The 19763-nt window shown below is 40.6% G+C and overlaps 1 protein-coding gene across 2 annotated transcripts in view; it reads right to left on the bottom strand.

Moving 5' to 3' along the window:
• Positions 1-19763, bottom strand: part of PCSK5 (proprotein convertase subtilisin/kexin type 5) — a 259439-nt gene that overhangs the window by 177971 nt on the left and 61705 nt on the right. For both annotated transcript variants that reach the window (XM_050913017.1, XM_050913018.1), the window contains exons 4-5: positions 2578-2721; positions 217-293 (exon numbers count right to left, since the gene is read on the bottom strand). In XM_050913017.1, the coding sequence (XP_050768974.1) occupies positions 217-293; positions 2578-2721 (221 nt within the window). The remainder of the gene's footprint in view (positions 1-216; positions 294-2577; positions 2722-19763) is intronic.

Raw genomic sequence — 19763 nt, 5'->3', positions numbered from 1 at the left:
CTAATTTTTATGTGTTTTCAGATGGCTCCAAATGCTTTCAAAGAGTAAGTGTCATGCAGTGTGCATGGAAGGGACGTAAATATGTATTTCACAAAGATTTAAATGCCAATCACGCCACTTTATGAGCAATTAAGTTTCCTAGACTTTCATAGAAGAACTGATACTTTCTACTTGACGAACTAGATTGAAAATGTCATGAATGTCATAGTGCCTTACTTGTTCTCGTTGCTGGCATCATATCGAGGCATAGGGTCAAAATCATTTCCATTGACATCAAAACTGGCCTGCGAATCCTGTAGCCAACAGGAGAAAGAAAACCAGTTTCTCATTAATTAGCCATTGACTCATGTGGCCTACACATTCTTCAGCAGGTTCCTACAAAAGAGTAATTAGGTTAACTAACATTCCTGTGGTTTTATGATGATTGCATGTTTTAGGAAAGGATTATATATTTAATAATTACAGGATTTACATATTTTATTTTATTTATGAAAAAGGGAGAAGGATAACAAATGCTCTGAAAAAGCATAGTTCCAGCATCAGAGAGGAAATAGAAAGTGGTGTTTCATTTAACCAGAAGACTACTTTTCTTCTAAGAAACTTTTGAAAGAGTTCATTCTCAAAATTGGGATTTTGCTAAATGTTTCAAGATTCAAGAAATTATCTGCACAATGATGACTGAAATTTCAGTCATAGTTTCAAGGAATAAGAATCGTATCATTTTCTTAAGAATATTGTTATAAAAATACAGCTTGAAATGCAACATAAACTGCATTCCCATTTCCCTGGGACTGTAACTGTTTCAAATATTTGCAAGATATGTCTGTATTTTTGTTCCATATTTTACATTTACCAGGATTCTTACAGCTGAAAATAGTTTATAGAGTAAATAGCTGCTGGTTTGTATGGCTCCCATTAATCGATGCAGTAGCATGTGGTGTGTTAACATGGCAAGCAGCTCTTTTTAATCTCTTCTTTGTTCAAAACCAGTTACCACATCCACCTCAAATATTCCTGTTTGCAGCCACACCAGCAATAATCTGACATATAGAAGGCATTTGTCATCAAATAAGCAATGTGTATTGCTTTGGGGAGAATTCCTTTTTGGCGTGAGGAAAGGGAGAGAGGAGGTGGTAAGGGAATAAATAGCTGCTTTAAATTCAGTGGAAGGACAGTACTGGGATGAGGTGACACATGATACAATCTGGGTCATTCATTGAGGAGGTAAAATTATATTTGGTTTGTTTAAATAACTTAAGAGATTAAAATGAAAGATGTGGCATGCATTAGGATCAAGCACACATTGACAAACAGGGCAACTGGCCGTCACTTGTGTTTGTGCAGTCCTCCTCATGTATTTCAAAGCTAAAAGTTCCACATGCAGCATGGGGAAGGATACGGATGTAAGTATGGCTAATTTAAAATGAACGGCTTTAAACTGTGGACACGATTGTAGCTTTTGATGGGTTGTTAAAGATGTTTTTGTCACCTTCATCTCTTCAATGCTTTATCAAGATGATATGCTCGCTGGCAAAAAGCCTGAGTTCAGGGCTTTCTTACAAGATCTACGTCTGTAATGCGACTGAAGGTATATGCACACTTTGCGCGGGTCATCTTCACCAGTTCAGCTCAATCCAAATATATTTGTTTTCTTACCGTGTGTGAATGTATACCTTGCACACTTTATTTCAGAGAAATGGTAAGGTCCTCAAGGTCATGTGCTTTCAGGTAATGCCTGCTCCCAAAGCCCAGGACTAATCACTCCAGCAAAGCGTGGCCCTCATGCTCTGAACAGCTTCAAACTCTGACACTAACACAAGAAGTCACCCACTAGAGATTGAGCTTCTTAGGTTATACAGCCCTCCAAGGTATATTAAACCAATCATTTAAATGTGATGAACCACAAGCTAACAGAAACCTCCTGAGGCAACATGAGAAATAGGACACAGAAAACAAAGAACACAGCTCTATTACAAATTGTGAGGGGACTCACTGGAGTTAAGAGAGATTTACTAGAAAGACCCCAAAATATTCTACACCTGTTTTTAACTGAGTGAATCATAACAAGTCATGTCTTTTTCCTTTAATATTATTTCTAGCAGTAACATAAATAGTCTTAAAAATAAATACATGGAAGGATATGCCTAAAATTACAGTCTTTGAGAAAAGCTACGGTCTTGCTAGCTAAAGGTATTGGCCAAAAATGGACTTCAGCCGCATGCATTAACTGAAAAGCAGTGTATTCCATTTCTAAGTTCTAAGAGTGTGAGGATATTAAGTAAAATAATTACAGAAAAGAGAAAAAGCATCCAATGATTGGTTCCAGTCCTTCAGAAATTCAGGACTCAGATACAAGAGGCATCCAGATATTAAATACATTCAGACGGAACATAGTCTTAACTAAAACAATACAGATTACCAAAAGCTGTCTTCCTTCCTCCCATTGGTGTTAACATTTGAGGAAACTCTTGTATGATTCCTCCTCCTTCCCTCCTCCCTCCCTCCATCTTTCCAGGAGCAGCAAATTTATTTGGGGTAATAACAAAGCAGCAAATCTGGACTCCTGTGGACACTCACATAATTCTGCATCAAGTCTGGATGGTTTCTTTCGATGCCGTCATCCAGGATGGTGACCACAACGTTCTTTCCAGTGTAACCTCTCTTCCAAGCACCTACTATATTCATATCGGATTGGCAATGGTGGGTGTTATCACTGCAGTGCTGGGGAGAGAAAAGGAGATGAAGATGTTGGATGTTGCAGATTAGTGAGCAGTCTGGGGTTGAGATATTATCCTACTTACATTAACATTGCCATTTAAATCAGCATGTGAGCACACTGATTTGAATAGCAACTATACAAGATCAACACCTTCATTTAGACAGAAAACAATTTAAAAAGAAATGCCAAATTAAATCAAAATTGCTAGTCCTGCTTATTTCTCTTTCTGATTACTCTTCATGGTAAGCAACAGAAAAGGGAAGTGTCCAGCCATACTGAACCACTAGAAGCCATGTGTAAAACAAAGCAACTATTCCTGGCTGTTAAGCACGCTCATTTGAAATGTACATTTGAATTATTTGAATTTTTTCAGAAAAACAAACCATATGTGGATAAAAGTAGACTAATGCCTGTACAGAAATGGTCATGGAAAAAAACCTTGCTTTTTGGAGCTTATGTGCTGTACAATTTCTTGACAGAATGTCTGGAAACTAATCCAGATTCATTTCTATCTACAAAAGAAGGCTTTTGGCAGGTTTTGTGCAATATCAGCAGGAGATGAGCAGCAGTTAAGAACCTGTAACCAAAACAACACCCTGAAAAACTTGCAGCTTAGGGTGTCTGATGAATTGCAGATAGTTAGACTGAGAGCAACCTGGGGTACAGCTTTCAGAGCAACCAAGTCCAGTGTGGTGGAGAAAGAAAGTTTAGGGTACATTAAAACTGTAAGCCTCTTCCTTGACATGAACGCACCCAGCTCATGTGAAGAAATCTGGCTTGCCATGGCAATGAGACATGACCCTTGGGTATTCACATGTCTCATTAGCGACTCTCTAATGCGCACGCAGAGCCCTCCCCTGTGAAGTTGTGTTGGGTTTGTGTAGCGGGGCAGGGGCTACAAGGGTGGCTCCTGTGAGAAGCTGCGGCACCTCCCCTGCTACAAAAACCCAACACAGAAGTGAGTTCAATGAGTCCCTCATCGGCACTGCTTTCCTCTAGCTCCTCCAGGCTCAGACAAAGCAAGAGGCAAAAAAATAAAAAAGGAGGGGGTGCAGGGAAGGGGAAAAGCAAAGCGTGGGAGGAAGGAAAAAGAAATTAAAAAAGAAACTTGTACCATAGCAACAGTGGCCACACGAGCATGCTCCACCTCACTCCCTGCCCCACTGCCTCGTGTCCCCACTTCAGCCTCATGTTTTGGTACTCTACAATTTCTAAGGAGTATAAATACATTCAGAGGGATGCACCCTGCCTTGACTTAGTCCATCCCTCTCCTCCCAAATGTAAGCACACTAAAGAACTGTTAGCCATACTGGGTGCAAACTAACATCAGATTACTGTTAAATAGTAGTTTTCCTCCTCCTTTTTCTCCTGTTTACCACCCTGCACTGTCATACACAAACCAGAGGATTTAAGAGTGGTCATTTGCTATTACTAAAGCAAGATTATATTATTAGGCACTATATATATGTATACAGTATAAACCCTTTCTCATGGTCTTTCCCTTGTGTCTGCATCTGTCTCTCTGTCTATCCATCCGCACACAAAGGAGCTTGAAGGACTTCAGGGACCAGTTCCAAGGAATGTATAGGGCAGGCTTAATGCTTTTGTTCTGTGTATTGCTTGGAAATGCTCACGCTGCTGGCTTTACGAAAATAATTACAGTCTGAACTTGCCATCTGTACACTGAATGTAACGGTTGTACACATGAGGCTTTCTAATGTACAAACAAGGGGATTAAAAGTGTGCAATGTTTCCAGGTGCCTTTGCATTTTTCAAAAGTGTTACTGAATTAAGCATCAGAAAATACCTGCAAAAGCTACTAATATCATCATTCACATTTTGCTGATGTGAAGACAAGGAGACAAAAAGGTGGAAGCACCAGCCTCCAACCACAGAGTAAACCAGAGAGAGCTGCAATGGGCAATCAGGATTCCTGGCTCTGACCTCCAGTCAGATTTACTGAGCCATTACATTGCCCCTTTATCCCCTTCTCTGAAATGCCAAATGACCCTTTGGCTGCTTTGCTGACTATCTTGTCCTCTCTTCCTAGGAGATGAGCTCGTTGTTTTGCTTCTATGCCAGTCAAACCACTCAGGCTGAGCAAGCATACGGTTTTTTAATCCCCATTCCCTTGCAAGCTCTTTGGCTCTCTGCCAGAAGATCACTGCTTTTTCCCTTAATGATGTTGGCACAGTCAGTTGCCCTCATTTACCTTACCTGAACTTCTGCTTTTGTGGTGGTGGCTGAAGGGGGCTAATTCATCAGCTGCTTTGCTACTTGCATGTAGACAAACAGAAGACAAGAGACATCTCTTGCTTTATTGAGTGCTCTGATGATCCTCTCAAGAGACATGCCAGGTCAAATTGATACTCAAACTATCTTGCTCTGCCTCAAGACTGAGTAGAAAGCTAGTCTAAAGAAAATCTTTCTGCATAAAAGAAACTCCAGGGGTAAAGCAGCCATAACTGCGTGCCCACTTAAAACTTTGGATCACAGCATATGTAACATATGGATACAAAATGCAAAGGCAGCAAAGAAGCATCCAAGTGGGAGTAGTTCAACAGCAGATGAAGGGCTCAGTTCTTACGGTTACAATATATAACTTATTCTCAAGTTCTATTAAAAATAGCATCTTTGTTTTCTTTTCACTTCTATTTCTTACTCTTCTTCCTCCTCTCAATTCTTTATCTATGCTCTTCTCTCCCTGCTCCTAGCCTTGTTCTTCTCTTCCAATACTGTCTTTTACCACTTAAATTCCAGTTTTATTTGGTTGACATCTGATCTCAGATTCCCGTATTTTAACCACAAACTATACCTTCCCCCAGATTAGTGTCTGATTTTCTCCAGATTAATCAGATTGTGCACTTTTCTCTCAAAGCAGTCTGATTTGGCTTTTATGAGGAACACTTTAAATCTTGGAGTGCAATTACTCTTCAAATACTATATGATGTGGTATAGATATGCTGTTCCACATCATTGAACAGCATCTAAGATGCCATCTATTACTTGGTTTCACTTGTACTCTTTCCTGCCCTTTTGTACTGGTTTTGGCTGGGGTAGAGTTAATTTTCTTCATAGTAGCTAGTATGGAGCTATGCTTTGGATCTGTGCTGAAAACAGTGTTGATAATACAGGGATGTTTTCGTTATTGCTGAGCAGTGCTTACACAGAGTCAAGGCCTGTTCTGCTTCTCACACCACCCCACCAGCGAGTAGGCTGGGGGTGCACAAGAAGTTGGGAGGGGACACGGCTGTGACAGATGACCCCAACTGACCAAAGGGATATTCCAGACCACATGATGTCACACTCAGCATATAAAGCTGGGGGAAGAAGAAGGAAGGGGGTGACGTTCGGAGTTATGGCGTTTTGTCTTCCCAAGTGACCGTTACACGTGATGGAGCCCTGCTTTCCTGGAGATGGCTGAACACCTGCCTGCTCATGGGAAGTAGTGAACAAATTCCTTGTTTTGCTTTGCTTGCATGTGCAGCGAAATAAAGTTTTACTTTACCTATTAAACTGTCTTTCTCTCAACCCACGAGTTTTCTCACTTTTACCCTTCTGATTCTCTCCCCCATCCCACCAGGCGGGGGGGCAGTGAGCAAGCGGCTGTGTGGTGCTTAGTTGCCGGCCGGGGTTAAACCATGACACCCTTTAAATTCCTCTTTCCTTCAAAAACATTTCTTATAAAGAATTTTCCGCTACTGGGTTCCATTCTATAATTTTTCTTTAACCATGTGCTGCTTCTTTACCACCTATCCAAATTACATTGTCAGCTTCTTAGCAGAGGACTGTTTTTTAATTAATCTGGAAGCACTGTTTCAATTTACGGTGTTACCCAAATAAAAAATAATAAAACATCTGTCATGATAATAAAAACTATGTGATCCAGAGTGATTGAATTTTATACCAATGGGCAAGTACTGAATTTTATAGCTCATTTTCAATCTGTTTTTCCTGTTCTCTCCTTTTAGAATAAAAACAAATTTTGTCATGATAACGTATAGAAACTGTGTGCTTGCAAGTTTTTATTAAACTGTTAATCTTTGAACTGTTGTTTTTTGAATTTTAAAGGGAATAGTATAAAATAGATCAGTCTACAGAACTTCCCCCCTCTCCAAGCAGATAAAGAAATTTCCTGCATTGGTAGCATGACTAGACAACTGCAGTAAGCCAGCACTACTTCAACATATATTGTTTTCATCTATTGCCTGGAGGATACCATCAAAAGGAATAAACAACCTCTCGCCCAGTTACATAGAGTAATTTTATTGAGATTTTTAAAAGGCATTCACAGGATGATGTTTTTCTTTGGACTGTTTAATTGGAAAATGTTAATGATACCACCATTAGTATTTACTAGAAAACATCTACAAGGTTGAGAGACTCTTGAAGTACACGAAGGAAGGAAGAGAGCTATAGCAAGAAAAATTTCAGATATTGAACTTTTCTTGTACTTGAAATTCAATGCTTATGAGCATAAAAAGACAAAAGAATAACTTAGACATCTTTGGACAGACAATTTGGAAGCATGCCTTTGTGCAATTAACAAGCAGACGTAACATTGAAAAGGTTTTCTGTTTTGATGCTTGTGTGATGCTTTCAGTATCAAACATGGGCCCAGATTCTCTTAGCTATTTTGTGAAATTCTCTCTAAAAACTAGCTTATGATGAGGAGGGGGTGTTGCCCTCTACGTCAATTAACAGCTGGAGTGCATGGAGCTCTGCCTGGGGGTGGATGAGGAGCCAACCGAGAGCCTATCGGTCAGGATCAAAGGGAGGGCAGGGACAGGTGACATTATAGTGGGGGTCTGCTATAGGCTGCCTGACCAGTAAGACCGAGTGGATGAGGCCCTCTATAGACAGATAGGAGCAGCCTCAAGTTCACAAGCCCTGGTCCTCATGGGGGACTTCAACCACCCCGATATCTGTTGGAGGGACAACACAGCAGGGCATAAGCAATCCAGGAAGTTCCTGGAATGCGTTGATGATAACTTCCTTCTCCAACTGATGGAGGAGCCAGTGAGGAGAGGTGCTATGCTGGACCTTGTTCTCACCAGCAAGGAGGGGCTGGTGGGGGTGTGGGGCAGCCTTGGCTGCAGTGACCATGAAATCGTCGAGTTTGAGATCCTTAGGGCAGCAAGGAGGGTGCACAGCAAGCTCGCTACCCTGGGCTTCAGGAGAGCAGACTTTGGCCTCTTCAGGGATCTGCTTGGTAGAGTACCATGCGATACAGCCCTGGAGGGAAGAGGGGACCAAGAAAGCTGGTTAATATTCAAGGATCACCTCCTCCAAGCTCAGGAGCGATGCATCCCAACAAAGACGAAGTCAGGCAAAAATGCCAGCAGGCCTGCATGGATGAACAAGGAGCTCCTGGACCAACTCAAACACAAAAAGGAAGCCTACAGAGGGTGGAAGCAAGGACAGGTAGCCTGGGAGGAATACAGAGAATTCTCCAAGCAGCCAGCGATCAGGTCAGGAAAACTAAAGCCTTGATACAATTAAATCTGGCCAGGGACGTCAAGGGCAACAGGAAAAGCTTCTGTAGGTACATCGGTGATAAAAGGAAGACTAGGGAAAATGTCGGCCCTCTCCAGAAGGAAACAGGAGACCTGGTTACCTGGGACATGGAGAAGGCTGAGGTACTCAACAACTTTTTTGCCTCAGTCTTCACTGACAAGTGCTCCAGCCACACCGCCCAAGTCACAGAAGGCAAAGGCAGGGACTGGGACAATGAAGAACCACCCACTATAGGAGAAGATCAGGTTCGAGACCATCTAAGGAACCTGAAGTTGCACAAGTCCATGGGACCTTATGAAATGCATCCGCGGGTCCTGAGGGAACTGGTGGATGAAGTGGCTAAGCCACTATCCATCATATTTGAGAAGTTGTGGCAGTCCAGTGAAGTTCCCACTGACTGGAAAAGGGGAAACATAACCCCCATTTTTAAAAAGGGAAAAAAGGAAGACCTGGGGAACTACAGGCCAGTCAGTCTCACCTCTGTGCCCGGCCAGATCGTGGAGCAGATCCTCCTGGAAACTGTGCTAAGGCACATGGAAAATAAGGAGGTGATTGGTGACAGCCAGCATGGCTTCACTAAAGGCAAATCATGCCTGACAAATTTGGAGGCCTTCTACAATGGGGTCACAGCGTTGGTGGATAAGGGAAGAGCAATGGATGTCATCTACCTGGATTTGTGCAAAGCATTTGACACTGTCCCGCACGACATCCTTCTCTCTAAATTGGAGAGACACGGATTTGACAGACGGACCACTCGGTGGATAAGGAATTGGCTGGATGGTTGCACTCAAAGACTTGCAGTCAACAGCTCGATGTCTAAGTGGAGACCAGTGACGAGTGGCATTCCTCAGGGGTCGGTATTAGGACTGGTGCTGTTTAACATCTTTGTCAGTGACAGGGACAGTGGGATTGAGTGCACCCTGAGCAAGGTCGCTGATGACAGCAAGCTGTGTGGTGCGGTCGACATGCTGGAGGGAAGGGATGCCATCCAGAGGGACCCTCACAGGCTAGAGAGGTGGGCCCGTGCAAACCTCATGAAGTTCAACAAGGCCAAGTGCAAGGTCCCGCACGTGGATCGGGGCAATCCCAAGCACAAATACAGGCTGGGCAATAAGTGGACTGAGAGCAGCCCTGTGGAGAAGGACTTGGGGGTGTTGGTTGACGAGAAGCTCAACGTGTCCTGGCAATGTGCGTTTGCAGTCTGCAAAGCCAACCGTATCCTGGGCTGCATCAAAAGAAGCGTGACCAGTAGGTCGAGGGAGGTGATTCTCCCCCTCTACTCCGCTCTCGTGAGACCCCACCTGGAGTAGTGCGTTCAGCTCTGGGGCCCCCAAGGTAAGAAGGACATGGACCTGTTGGAGCGAGTCCAGAGGAGGGCCACAAAGATGATCAGAGGGCTGGAGCACCTCTCCTATGAAGACAGGCTGAGAGAGTTGGGGTTGTTCAGCCTGGAGAAGAGAATGCTCTTGGGGAGACCTTATAGCAGCCTTCCAGTACCTAAAGGGGGCCTACAGGAAACATGGGGAGGGACTCTTTTATCAGGGAGTGTAGTGATAGGATGAGGGGTAATGGTTTTAAACTGAAAGAGGGTAGATTTACATTAGATATTAGGAAGAAACTCTTTACGGTGAGGGTGGTGAGGCGCTGGAACAGGTTGCCCAGAGAAGCTGTGGATGCTCCCTCCCTGGAAGTGTTCAAGGTCAGGTTGGATGGGGCTTTAAGCAACCTGGTCTAGTGGAAGGTGTCCCTGCCCATGGCAGGGGGGTTGGAACTAGATGATCTTTAAGGTCCCTTCCAACCCAAACCATTCTATGATTCTATGATCATTATCTTAATGTTTCTTGTCTGCTGCGCTAATTTTTGTGGTGGAAGGCTTGGTGTATCCAGTTAGGGATCAATAACAAAACTGAACAGTTAAACTGAGAAATCCAGAATCATAACAATGGTCAAAATCTTTTGGAATTCCAGAGATTAAAAGCAAATTAAAAGAACTATAAAATTCTGTTCTGTCTTTTGCAATGCCTGTTAGTCTATAAAAACAGAGTAGAAACAGAAGTTTCCAATGCTGTGACATGTAGTCTCTCAGAAATGGCATATTGTGCCTTCTGTAAGTCTTCAAGAGGTATCTTACATTGGTTTCCTGTAGTTTTTGAGTTACAAGGAGTTCTTTGACAAGATCTTGTCAATGTCTAAGGGGATATAGAGAAACAAAGCATGATAATCAGAATGACACAATTTTAAAGACCAATTGTGAGTTGGTAGGTCTTGGATCTCGTTTAGTGGAACATGACATATGCTTCTGATCCCAGGAAAGCTCTGAAATACTAGTTCCCAGTCAGAGATTAGCAAAAATAGACTCTTTTAGCATTGAGAAGAAGAAGAAGGAGAAGAAGAAGAAGAAGAAGAAGAAAGTAGAAGAAGAAGAAGAGGAAGAAGAAGAGGAAGAAGAAGAGGAAGAAGAAGAGGAAGAAGAAGAAAAAGAGGAGGAAGAAGAAGAAGAAGAAGAAGAAGAAGAAGAAGAAGAAGAAGAAGAAGAAGAAGAAGAAGAAGACAGTCTTTCTGGTTTCATTAGAATAGTAATTAAACAGTCTTTGGCACAGACAGAAAGAAGCAGACCACAGTCACATTCTCTACATCAGGGGATTTTGTCAGCTACTAGCCTGTGAGCATGGAGAAGACAGGAGAAGTTGCACAAGATCGCACATAGAGGAAGAAGGACAGTCAAGGGCCTATGCATTGACCTTGATTAACACAAGCAGGGAGAAGGGGAACACACAGGGCCAAGGAATGGATCCTGGCATTTTGTGGAGCTATCAGAAAAAAGAGACCATCTACCTGTTCTGCGAAGGGAATGTAATGTGGGGCATTTGGCACTCTTAGCTGGTCCAGGCAAATGCACAGGCAGCAAAGTTTATTAGCTTTTAACTTTAGTAGAGGAGACATCCTGATGATACGTTCAGCTTTCTGAGGTACAGTTTCGTGCAGTGTTCTAAGTTAAAACTTGCCAACTGTTCTCTCTTTTCCCGCAAAAAAGAGAAATAATCTCTTTTCTTTATGCTCTTGATGTGATCCAGTTTTAAAGTGGAATGAAAGAAGTAAGCAGGGAGGTAATCAGGAGAGTTGGAAAGGTAGGCTCCTTATTAAAAAGGCTCATGTAATGTAATAGAAATCATGACAACACGCTTTGAAGAGCACCATAACCTGTAAAGCTAATGTGATCTGCTGAAATTATTTTTTTGCTTCTCCAGAGTAAGCACTTGAAAGCTACATTTTCCTAGAAGACTATTAAAATAATGTTTCTTTTTAAAAGTATTTATCACATTTTTTTATTCTCTCATCACAATAAACAGAAGGTGAAAGAGGGATTTTTAGAAGAGGAAGAAGGGGTAATTGCAGATCTTTTTTTTTATTTTCTCAGACATAACCCAATATTTAGTGCATGATACACAGCAATTGCTAACTGCATAGGAAATTATTTTCTTCTGAGTTTCACCTTTAAATAATTTCTGATTATTGCTGCACACAACATTTTTAAGATGTAGCAGGAGCTGGCAGATAATATAAAGTCTGATTCATCTCAAATACAAGATTTTTTTGCATTAAATACTATCCAACTTCTGGAGTCACACTTTATTGAATTGCTACCTTTTTTTATCTGTGTCTGTATCAAGAGAAATATTTCAAGAGTGTACCATATTAAATATTTAACACCAATTTATTGCTTGTGCAACTTCAGAGGGTTTAGTTAATTTACTTCAGAGATTAATTTCGTTCTTAAGCTTTATTGATTCTTGAAGTTAACAAACAAAAATACACTTAGAGGCCAATAAGAACAATCACAGACACACATTATTTTATGCCTGTTTAAGCAATGAAGGAGAACAGGAAATCGATATAAAAGGACTTCTTGTATTCATAGGAATATCTGATGGCTATAGTGAGACAAGAATAATTTACAAGACTATATATATGGGGATTTGCAATGAAAAACAAGGAGCTTATAAATCTTATTCTTTGGCTGTGATTACATTGCTATTCTTTCCAAAAATAGAATAATTCATAATGTGTTAAATTTGTATTCAAGACAATTCCATCACTTTTCCATCACTGGCACTTTTTTCAAGTCAACACTGGTTGTTTTTCCGTAACCTGTGTGCTGGCTTAAACATGAGTTAATTCAGGGAAGCCTTGTACGTCCATGTTCCACAGGCTGACAACAGTGCAGCCTTTTTAGGAGTGGGAAACTTCCCCCTTCTAGGTGTGCAGACAGCAAAGTTTCTCTCCCAGCTGCAAGTTCTGGAACCTGCAGAGGCACAGAAATAATCTGCCTCTAATACCACCTCTTCTTTCTACATGGGGCATGACCTGTGTCTCCATTAGGATGTCTGCCTCTAGTCCTGCTTCCTTCCCATGTGGCTGCAACACGAGAGACTCCTTCAAGGCAAAGAGAGAAATTTAGCTAAAAATGCCTTATGGTCATTGTGCATTTTCTGCCACCTCCACTAAGATGCAAATATGAAAAGCAGCATTCACAAAAACTGCAAAAGGTCCACCACATCATCCCAAAGAGCAAAAATACATGTATGTGCAGAAAGCAATGAAAGAAGAAGCAGCAGCAGCAGAAGAAACAGAAGAAGAAGCAATAGAAGAAGAAAAAGAAGAAATAGAAGAAGAAGAAGAAGAAGAAGCAATAGAAGAAGAAGAAGAAGAAGCAATAGAAGAAGAAGAAGAAGAAGAAATTGCAAATAAAGGCAGCTAGAATGTGTCCATTTTACCCTGGATGCAAAAACCATCAATATGAACGGCATATTACAGACCTGGTGCATCTTGTATATCCTTGAATCAGTGCTCACATGTTAAGAGGTATGTGTCAATGTATGGACAGATTTCTCCCTGGGAAGTGTTGGGAGAAATATAAGAACCTGATGCAGAATATCTTGGGGAATCAGTAAAGGACAGCAAGTGGAGAAAAGAAATAATTTCAACAGCCTGTGGCTACTGCTAAGAAATGCAGGAAGGAAAGAAGCACGCATGGAAATATATCTCTACATGTAGCTGTATTCTTTCAAGATGACTGTATGATGACGGTTACTGTCCCACTACTGCTGCTGCTGCTACTACTGATACTACCACTACTATATAAATAGCCTACTTGGGAAGAAAAGGCCAGCAAGTAGATCAAAAGTTAATGCATTTTTACCTGCCTGAAGTCCTGTCTAGGAAAAAAAAAAGTATGGCAATTCTTTTATTAATTAGAGAGAATATGTGAAAAGAACAGCTGCTCCCTGGCCTCAGCTGTGTACCATCAACCCTGGGGATTCAGTATTCACGAAGGATGAATGATTCCTCAGAGAGACAATTCTTTCCATTCTACCATTTTTTGTGGCCTTTGCCTCATATTTTTATTTGACCTCCTCTAAGTCCCAAAAAAGAAAGGAAAATAGGGCAGTTTTACAGAAAGTCCCAAGATGCTTTTTTTTTTTTTTTAATGCATCAGTTCATGGAGTCGCAGTTATCTAGTAAGACCAAGTTTCTCCCCCTCTCTCTCTCTCTCAAGCTAGACTTGATGTTTTCGTTATTTCTAAGATAACAATTAAACAGAGAGATGGTAAGTCTTGCTTTAAAATAGTTTTCATAAGTTTCTAAGGATTCTTTCTACAGTACTAAAGACAAGCTCTTCACAATTTACTTTTTAAGCTGTTTTCAAGTCAAAGACCATTACTTCTATCTCAAGTTGTTAAGGAGCATGGGAGAGGAAGCTGGTTTTATTTAGACTTTGTGTGAACATATGTGACAGAATCGAACTAACCACATGGAGAGAAGGCCCTGAGCAGATGGCTTCAATTAATCATTAACCTTCCCAGAGACTGACGAGAGTGGGAGGAGCCCAGAGCTTATACAAACCCACTTCCCTCCCCTTCCCCTCTATTTTCATTTTACAGGGAAAACAGAAAAGTGATATTTAAGAAGGATATGCTGTTATGGGAATGCTGGGTGCAGGGGGTGAGCAGGGAGCTGATTTAGGATGGACCAGGAAACTTGTTTTTCTAAGAATGTTAGGAACTTGTAGGAATGAGGGGACTTGTGAGGAAGCAGATGAAGAGATGTTGGCTCTGAATGTTCGTACCCAAATTTTAAGGACTGTTGCAATACTACAGTCCTTTTTTATTCTATTTTATGTTGTGGTCTGGTCCCTCTGATCCATGAGGCAATAGCCTGGTGACATCTGGTGTTAATGGTGGGATGTCCTGGAGGGAGAAGGAGGAAGAGAGTAACAATGAGAGGGAGGAATGTGAGACAACAGGACTTGCTCAGGAGGCTGAAGGAAAGATACATGTCCCTACTCTTCCTCAAGAGACAGAAGTGGGTAGGAAAATCAGGGCACATGTAGGTCAGAATATGATGACAGCCCATATTCCATTACTAGTAATGGCGAAGGAGTTTTTCCCTGTTTTCTTGTAGGCATGTGGAGTTCCTGAGGCTGGAACCGTTTCACAGTGCCTTTACTTCAGCAATAAACTTCTATGCTACTCGATACCAATAAGCTTTTTCCCTAAGAACCATAAAAAGCCATCAGGTTATTGTACCCTTGGTCCCATTATTTGCTTGGTTGGTATGTCAGAGGAGATTATAACTTGCCAGAGGACAAACTTTAAGCTCATGAAACTATTCTCTTGAGACAGAAGTATAAAAATCACTCCATACCTTCCTTAGACAGCCTTACAGAAATGTTTAATCTGACACTGAAATGCATGCTGTGAAAATTCATTAACAGTACAGGATCAGACTAAGATGAATGGCTGCTATTTTAGTTTGCCTATAGGGAAGTAAGTGCGCTAGGCACCAATGGGCTTTTCACCATTGGAACGTGCTACGGTTGATGAATGCAAGGCCCACTGTGTATTATAATAGAAACCTGGGAAGATAAGGCCAAACCACTAGAGGGAGTGGCTAGTTATATTTTGCAGATGAGATCATCTGGCAGAAATGAGAGAACTAGCCCAGAGAAATCTACGGAGGCCTGAGAAGGAAAAGGAAAGGCTATTCAAGAACAAAACAAAAGTTTTGCGTAAGGCAAAAAAGTACCACACAGTTACTCTTGTTACTGTCTCAGGAAATTTGACTCAGCTGATTAAATGTTAAAATCCTTCTGCAATATGAAGAAGGTTAGTTCAGAGACATATGATACAGCTGTGCATGCAAGAATGTGCAAAATAGGCAACGAATGTAAAAATGCTGTGAAAATTGCAACGGGTCTTAAAGGAAATCTCATCAGAGTGTCAGGATTCAAGCTATCATCTCAGAAGATATTGCAGAAAGGTTCTGGAGAAGTCCAATATATTTGCAAACGCTGTTTTTATGGAGAACTGGACACAGACTAAAGTCTATGGAGCTTTCTAGTAACAGGACTTTGAGGGACTTGGGGAGCTGCTGCTAAACTAAACCCTGGCTTTATCACTAAAGACACTTAGATTGTGTTGACTGCAGCAGTACTACCAAGGAACTTCCCTCAGTTGCAAATAAAGTAATTGAATATGTGGAACTGATCTGAGAACATAATTTTGAGCTGATACTAGAGGACTGTATTCCTGTAGACAGAATATACAACTTCTGTATAAGCACCTTTTATGCACATCAAAGACTCGAAAATGTAATTTGTCTAACTGGGACTAGGAGGAAAATCACATAAATGACTGTCAGGCTTATATAGAGTCTGTGCGTAGGGCAGTCCCAGCGTTGAAATGATATCCATTAATGATAACTGCCTCAGGTTATTTGCAGGTATCTTAAAAAACCCAGGAAATCAGCAGATGAGACACCCAGAGAAAGTACTAAAGAAAGCTATGATCAGAGCATTGTCAGAAGGGAAAACTATACACAATCACAAACAAACTAAAGGTAAGAGTTCTTAATTTTATGATTGTTGACAGTTCCTCTGTGTCCACCACTTTTCCTGGTACTACAGCTACAAAATACTCTTTGTGGCTCCTCTTCCCTGTGTCTGCATTCTTCCTTGTCATTCCTATCGTCTCTATTCATCTCTTCTGTGATTCCTGTCAGTCGGCCTTCTGACTGTCAGCTTTGTCCATTTTCAAATCTCAGCTGTAAATGGATATTCTTTTCCTTGTTTGTTTTGTTTCTCCTACTGGCTCTGCTGTTTAACTGAAAATACTATTTTAACATGAATGTGTGCCAAAAATACATTGCAAAGCTAAAAAGGGTCTTCCAAGTAAAAAGGGGAATTCTCAGGGAAATATAATGTACCTCCTCTAAGCTAATTGTTTTTTCAACTGTTATGTTCTGCCATGGAAATGCATGAAGCAGTTACAAAAACGTTTTTATTTACTTAAAAACTGTAATGAGATCTTTGGATCCACTAGAGATGTAGTATGAACCTGTAAGCGCTTAACAACATAGCCACTCGTAAGGAAGCTAACAGAGGATTTGACATGTCAGTTTGTATTTTGAAGCCATTATGATGGCTTAACAGATACAGTTATATTGATTTTGTTTAAGGAAACATTACTGAGCATGTGCAACTATGAAGTCTCAAATCTTAAGAGGCTACAATACTTCCTTGTAGTTTAGGAAAGTTGAAATTACATTCTCCTATAGCACACTCTCAAATCTGATGACACAGAAGTTAGTGGAGTGGGAAGTAATGATGGCAATAGAGACAGAGTGATCTGGATCACTTATGAAGGTGAACCTATTTAAGCGGTGTGTTTGTAATATAATTTTATATAAAATCATATATAAAATTATGCATGTAGGACTGAGAGTGCAAGGCATAAAATGAGAGAAAGTGTCCAGAAACACAGTAATGGTGAAAAGGATTTAAAACGTAAGGTAGACAGCCACCTACAACTTCAAGAAGATGCTCTATGAAGCCATGTATTAGTCTTTGATAGTTAAGCAGTGGAATAGCAAGAAAAGTGGGATAACACACTTTTTTTAATGACAGCAATGATACCATTCCTGGAATGATATGTGTATGTGCCTAGTATTGATGTTGCAAAAAGGATGCTCTTGGAAAATGAGCAATGAGTCCTTGCTGCTTGTTTTCTGAACCAAGTGCTGGAAACACAATTTACAGTGATTCTTAACAAGCTCAAAGAATTTATTTTATCTAAGAGAGGGTGAAGACATGACTTGATTGCAGCATGCAAGTAACTCCACATAGACGTTTTTGAAGGGGCAACATTTCTTTAATCTAGTAGAGAACGGCCTAACAAGGTAAGTATAGAGCAAGATAAACATGCAACTACAAGGTGTAAGACTTTTAATAGTTAAACATTAAGACAATGCTTTTATAGATATGACTCTTTTACAAATCTGATCTTTTATCTAATATATGTATGTCTTACTGAAAACCTACTGCAGCTTAATTAGAAATTCTGGGCTGGTGGTTGCAGATTACCAGTTGTACTGATTGTTGGTCAAATGAAATGATCATACAATCCTCTGCCATGTTTGTGAAATGAATCAACCAAAGGAGTTCAGATCCTGATGCTAGCTTCTGTGAGACTAAAGCAGCTCTATGTCAGGAACTCCACAGAATCCTCAGTAAGAAGTATGACCTGGGAGAAATAAACTTTTTTCTGCCATTTAACTGCCTTCAAATACTTTGAGAGGGAGTTTTGGTGTCTGCAGTTAGGTGCTGCTTTAACTATAAGCGTATCCTGAATAACTCCACTCTAAATATGCACAGAAACATTAATTACTATGAATAAAACTCAATTAAATATGCAAAGCAATAATGTCAAAAGGGAATTGACATGAAACATTCAAATGAGGTGATGTTGTGAGTTTTTTTCCCCTTTGACCTTTACATTTATGAGTGGGTGACAAAAACTTTTGAAAAAATAATTTATTACTTCTGGAGCAAAATCTAGAAATTTTAATTGATGAGCATCTCTGTGTATAGGAATGGATTGTTTTAAAATAGAAAAATACGAGTTTATGTGGTTGCTGTGCTATTTGTATGAAAGGTAAAGATCTTTCAAGGAAAAACGGTTTCTAAGAAAAGCAAGAAGAAAGTTGGTTTTGTTTTCATAACCTTGGCGCTGTATAAAATAAATAAGGCTTTTGTATTGATTCAACTGAAGATCCATTTCAGAGTCTTGTTACAGATACCCTGGTCAATTCCTGTATAGATCTAGGGCTTGACATAAAACAATCCACAAAACCAACTAAAAAGTAATCACAATGTAATAACAGGCTTATTTAAACACAAAGTTTGGGCCAGTTAGCAGCCAATTAATGTTGGTTTGGAGGACACTGAAGAAATCAACAAAACTTTTAAGTACACACTTAAGTTTAGGAATATGCTTAAATCTATCCTTGATCTGCACAGCATTCAGATAGATGCCTAATTCCAGTGAGGTGCATGAGACCTGATCACATGCCTATGTACTTCGTTGCACAGCATCTCATTAACAGCACTGTTGCAAGTAGCCACCTTAATAATAAAGATTCCTCTTTTTTTTTTTTCCTGTTCAGCCACTTTCTCTCAGTTAACCTGTCATCCTCTGACTTATGGATGCCAGGACTTAACATGGATACAAAGGGTAAAATAAGAATCTAGGTGAGAACTTTTCAATTCACAATAAATATTTTATTTGATCACTCTATATTTTTCTCCTTGCCTCTCCCCCAAAACCAACACATGAATCAAATGAACAACTTGATGCAGCATGACTATAATCACAGGGTTGGTGCAGAAAGGAAAAATGGGGGAAACCTGCTCAATGCTGTTATTGCATGCTTTACTTTTAATTTGAACTTTCCTATTTGAATCAATCTCCTAGTAGCACCCCTATCCACAACTGCCTGGAAGAAAAATGGTGATGACTTACACATTTTTTTTTATCTAAACACATATACAGACATGCAAATTGTTCCTGTCCTCCCCCATACAGCATAACTGCATCAGGAGATCTCTGCTGCTTAGTGCCTGCCAGGAGGCAACACGGGTCATAACCTCTGTTTCATTCAGTCACACCCACACATACAACTTCTACCTGTTAAGCGGCAAAAGGAGATGCACGGCTCAGCCTTAGGTTTATTTTTCCTATTTAATCTTGGGATAAATCTTGTGTGTGAGTCTTTCAAATGTTGAGACAATCCAAGACTTTTTCTAGGGCCTGGCAAAGTAACATACCAAGCTTACGAAGTGGTTTTCGCCACCCTTATAGATTCATTCATGGAGAATGTCTACTGAATTAGTCCTCAGAATGTTTCAGTGGTAATAGTTTACACAACATGTAACATGGTCTCAGGCTATCAGCCTGTTTGAAGTCCCAAACCAGATCAAAGCTGCTTCACACAGTGTGGTCAATACTTGAAACTTTTGAATACTGGAGAAGAAGCAGCAGCCAGACATAGTGAAAACAGACTGCATGCCCAGTGTGAGTGGGCTTAAAAGACAGGAATCTTTCAGATTTTTGTTCTCTCTCACTGGTCAGTGTCACACAACTTCCCTGTTAAGCAAAAAATGGGTCAATGTTATGGTGTGTTTGGGCAA

Source organism: Gymnogyps californianus, chromosome Z (assembly GCF_018139145.2).
Source record: "Gymnogyps californianus isolate 813 chromosome Z, ASM1813914v2, whole genome shotgun sequence".
Lineage (NCBI taxonomy): Eukaryota > Metazoa > Chordata > Aves > Accipitriformes > Cathartidae > Gymnogyps > Gymnogyps californianus.
This window is presented reverse-complemented; position numbering and strand designations above follow the sequence as displayed.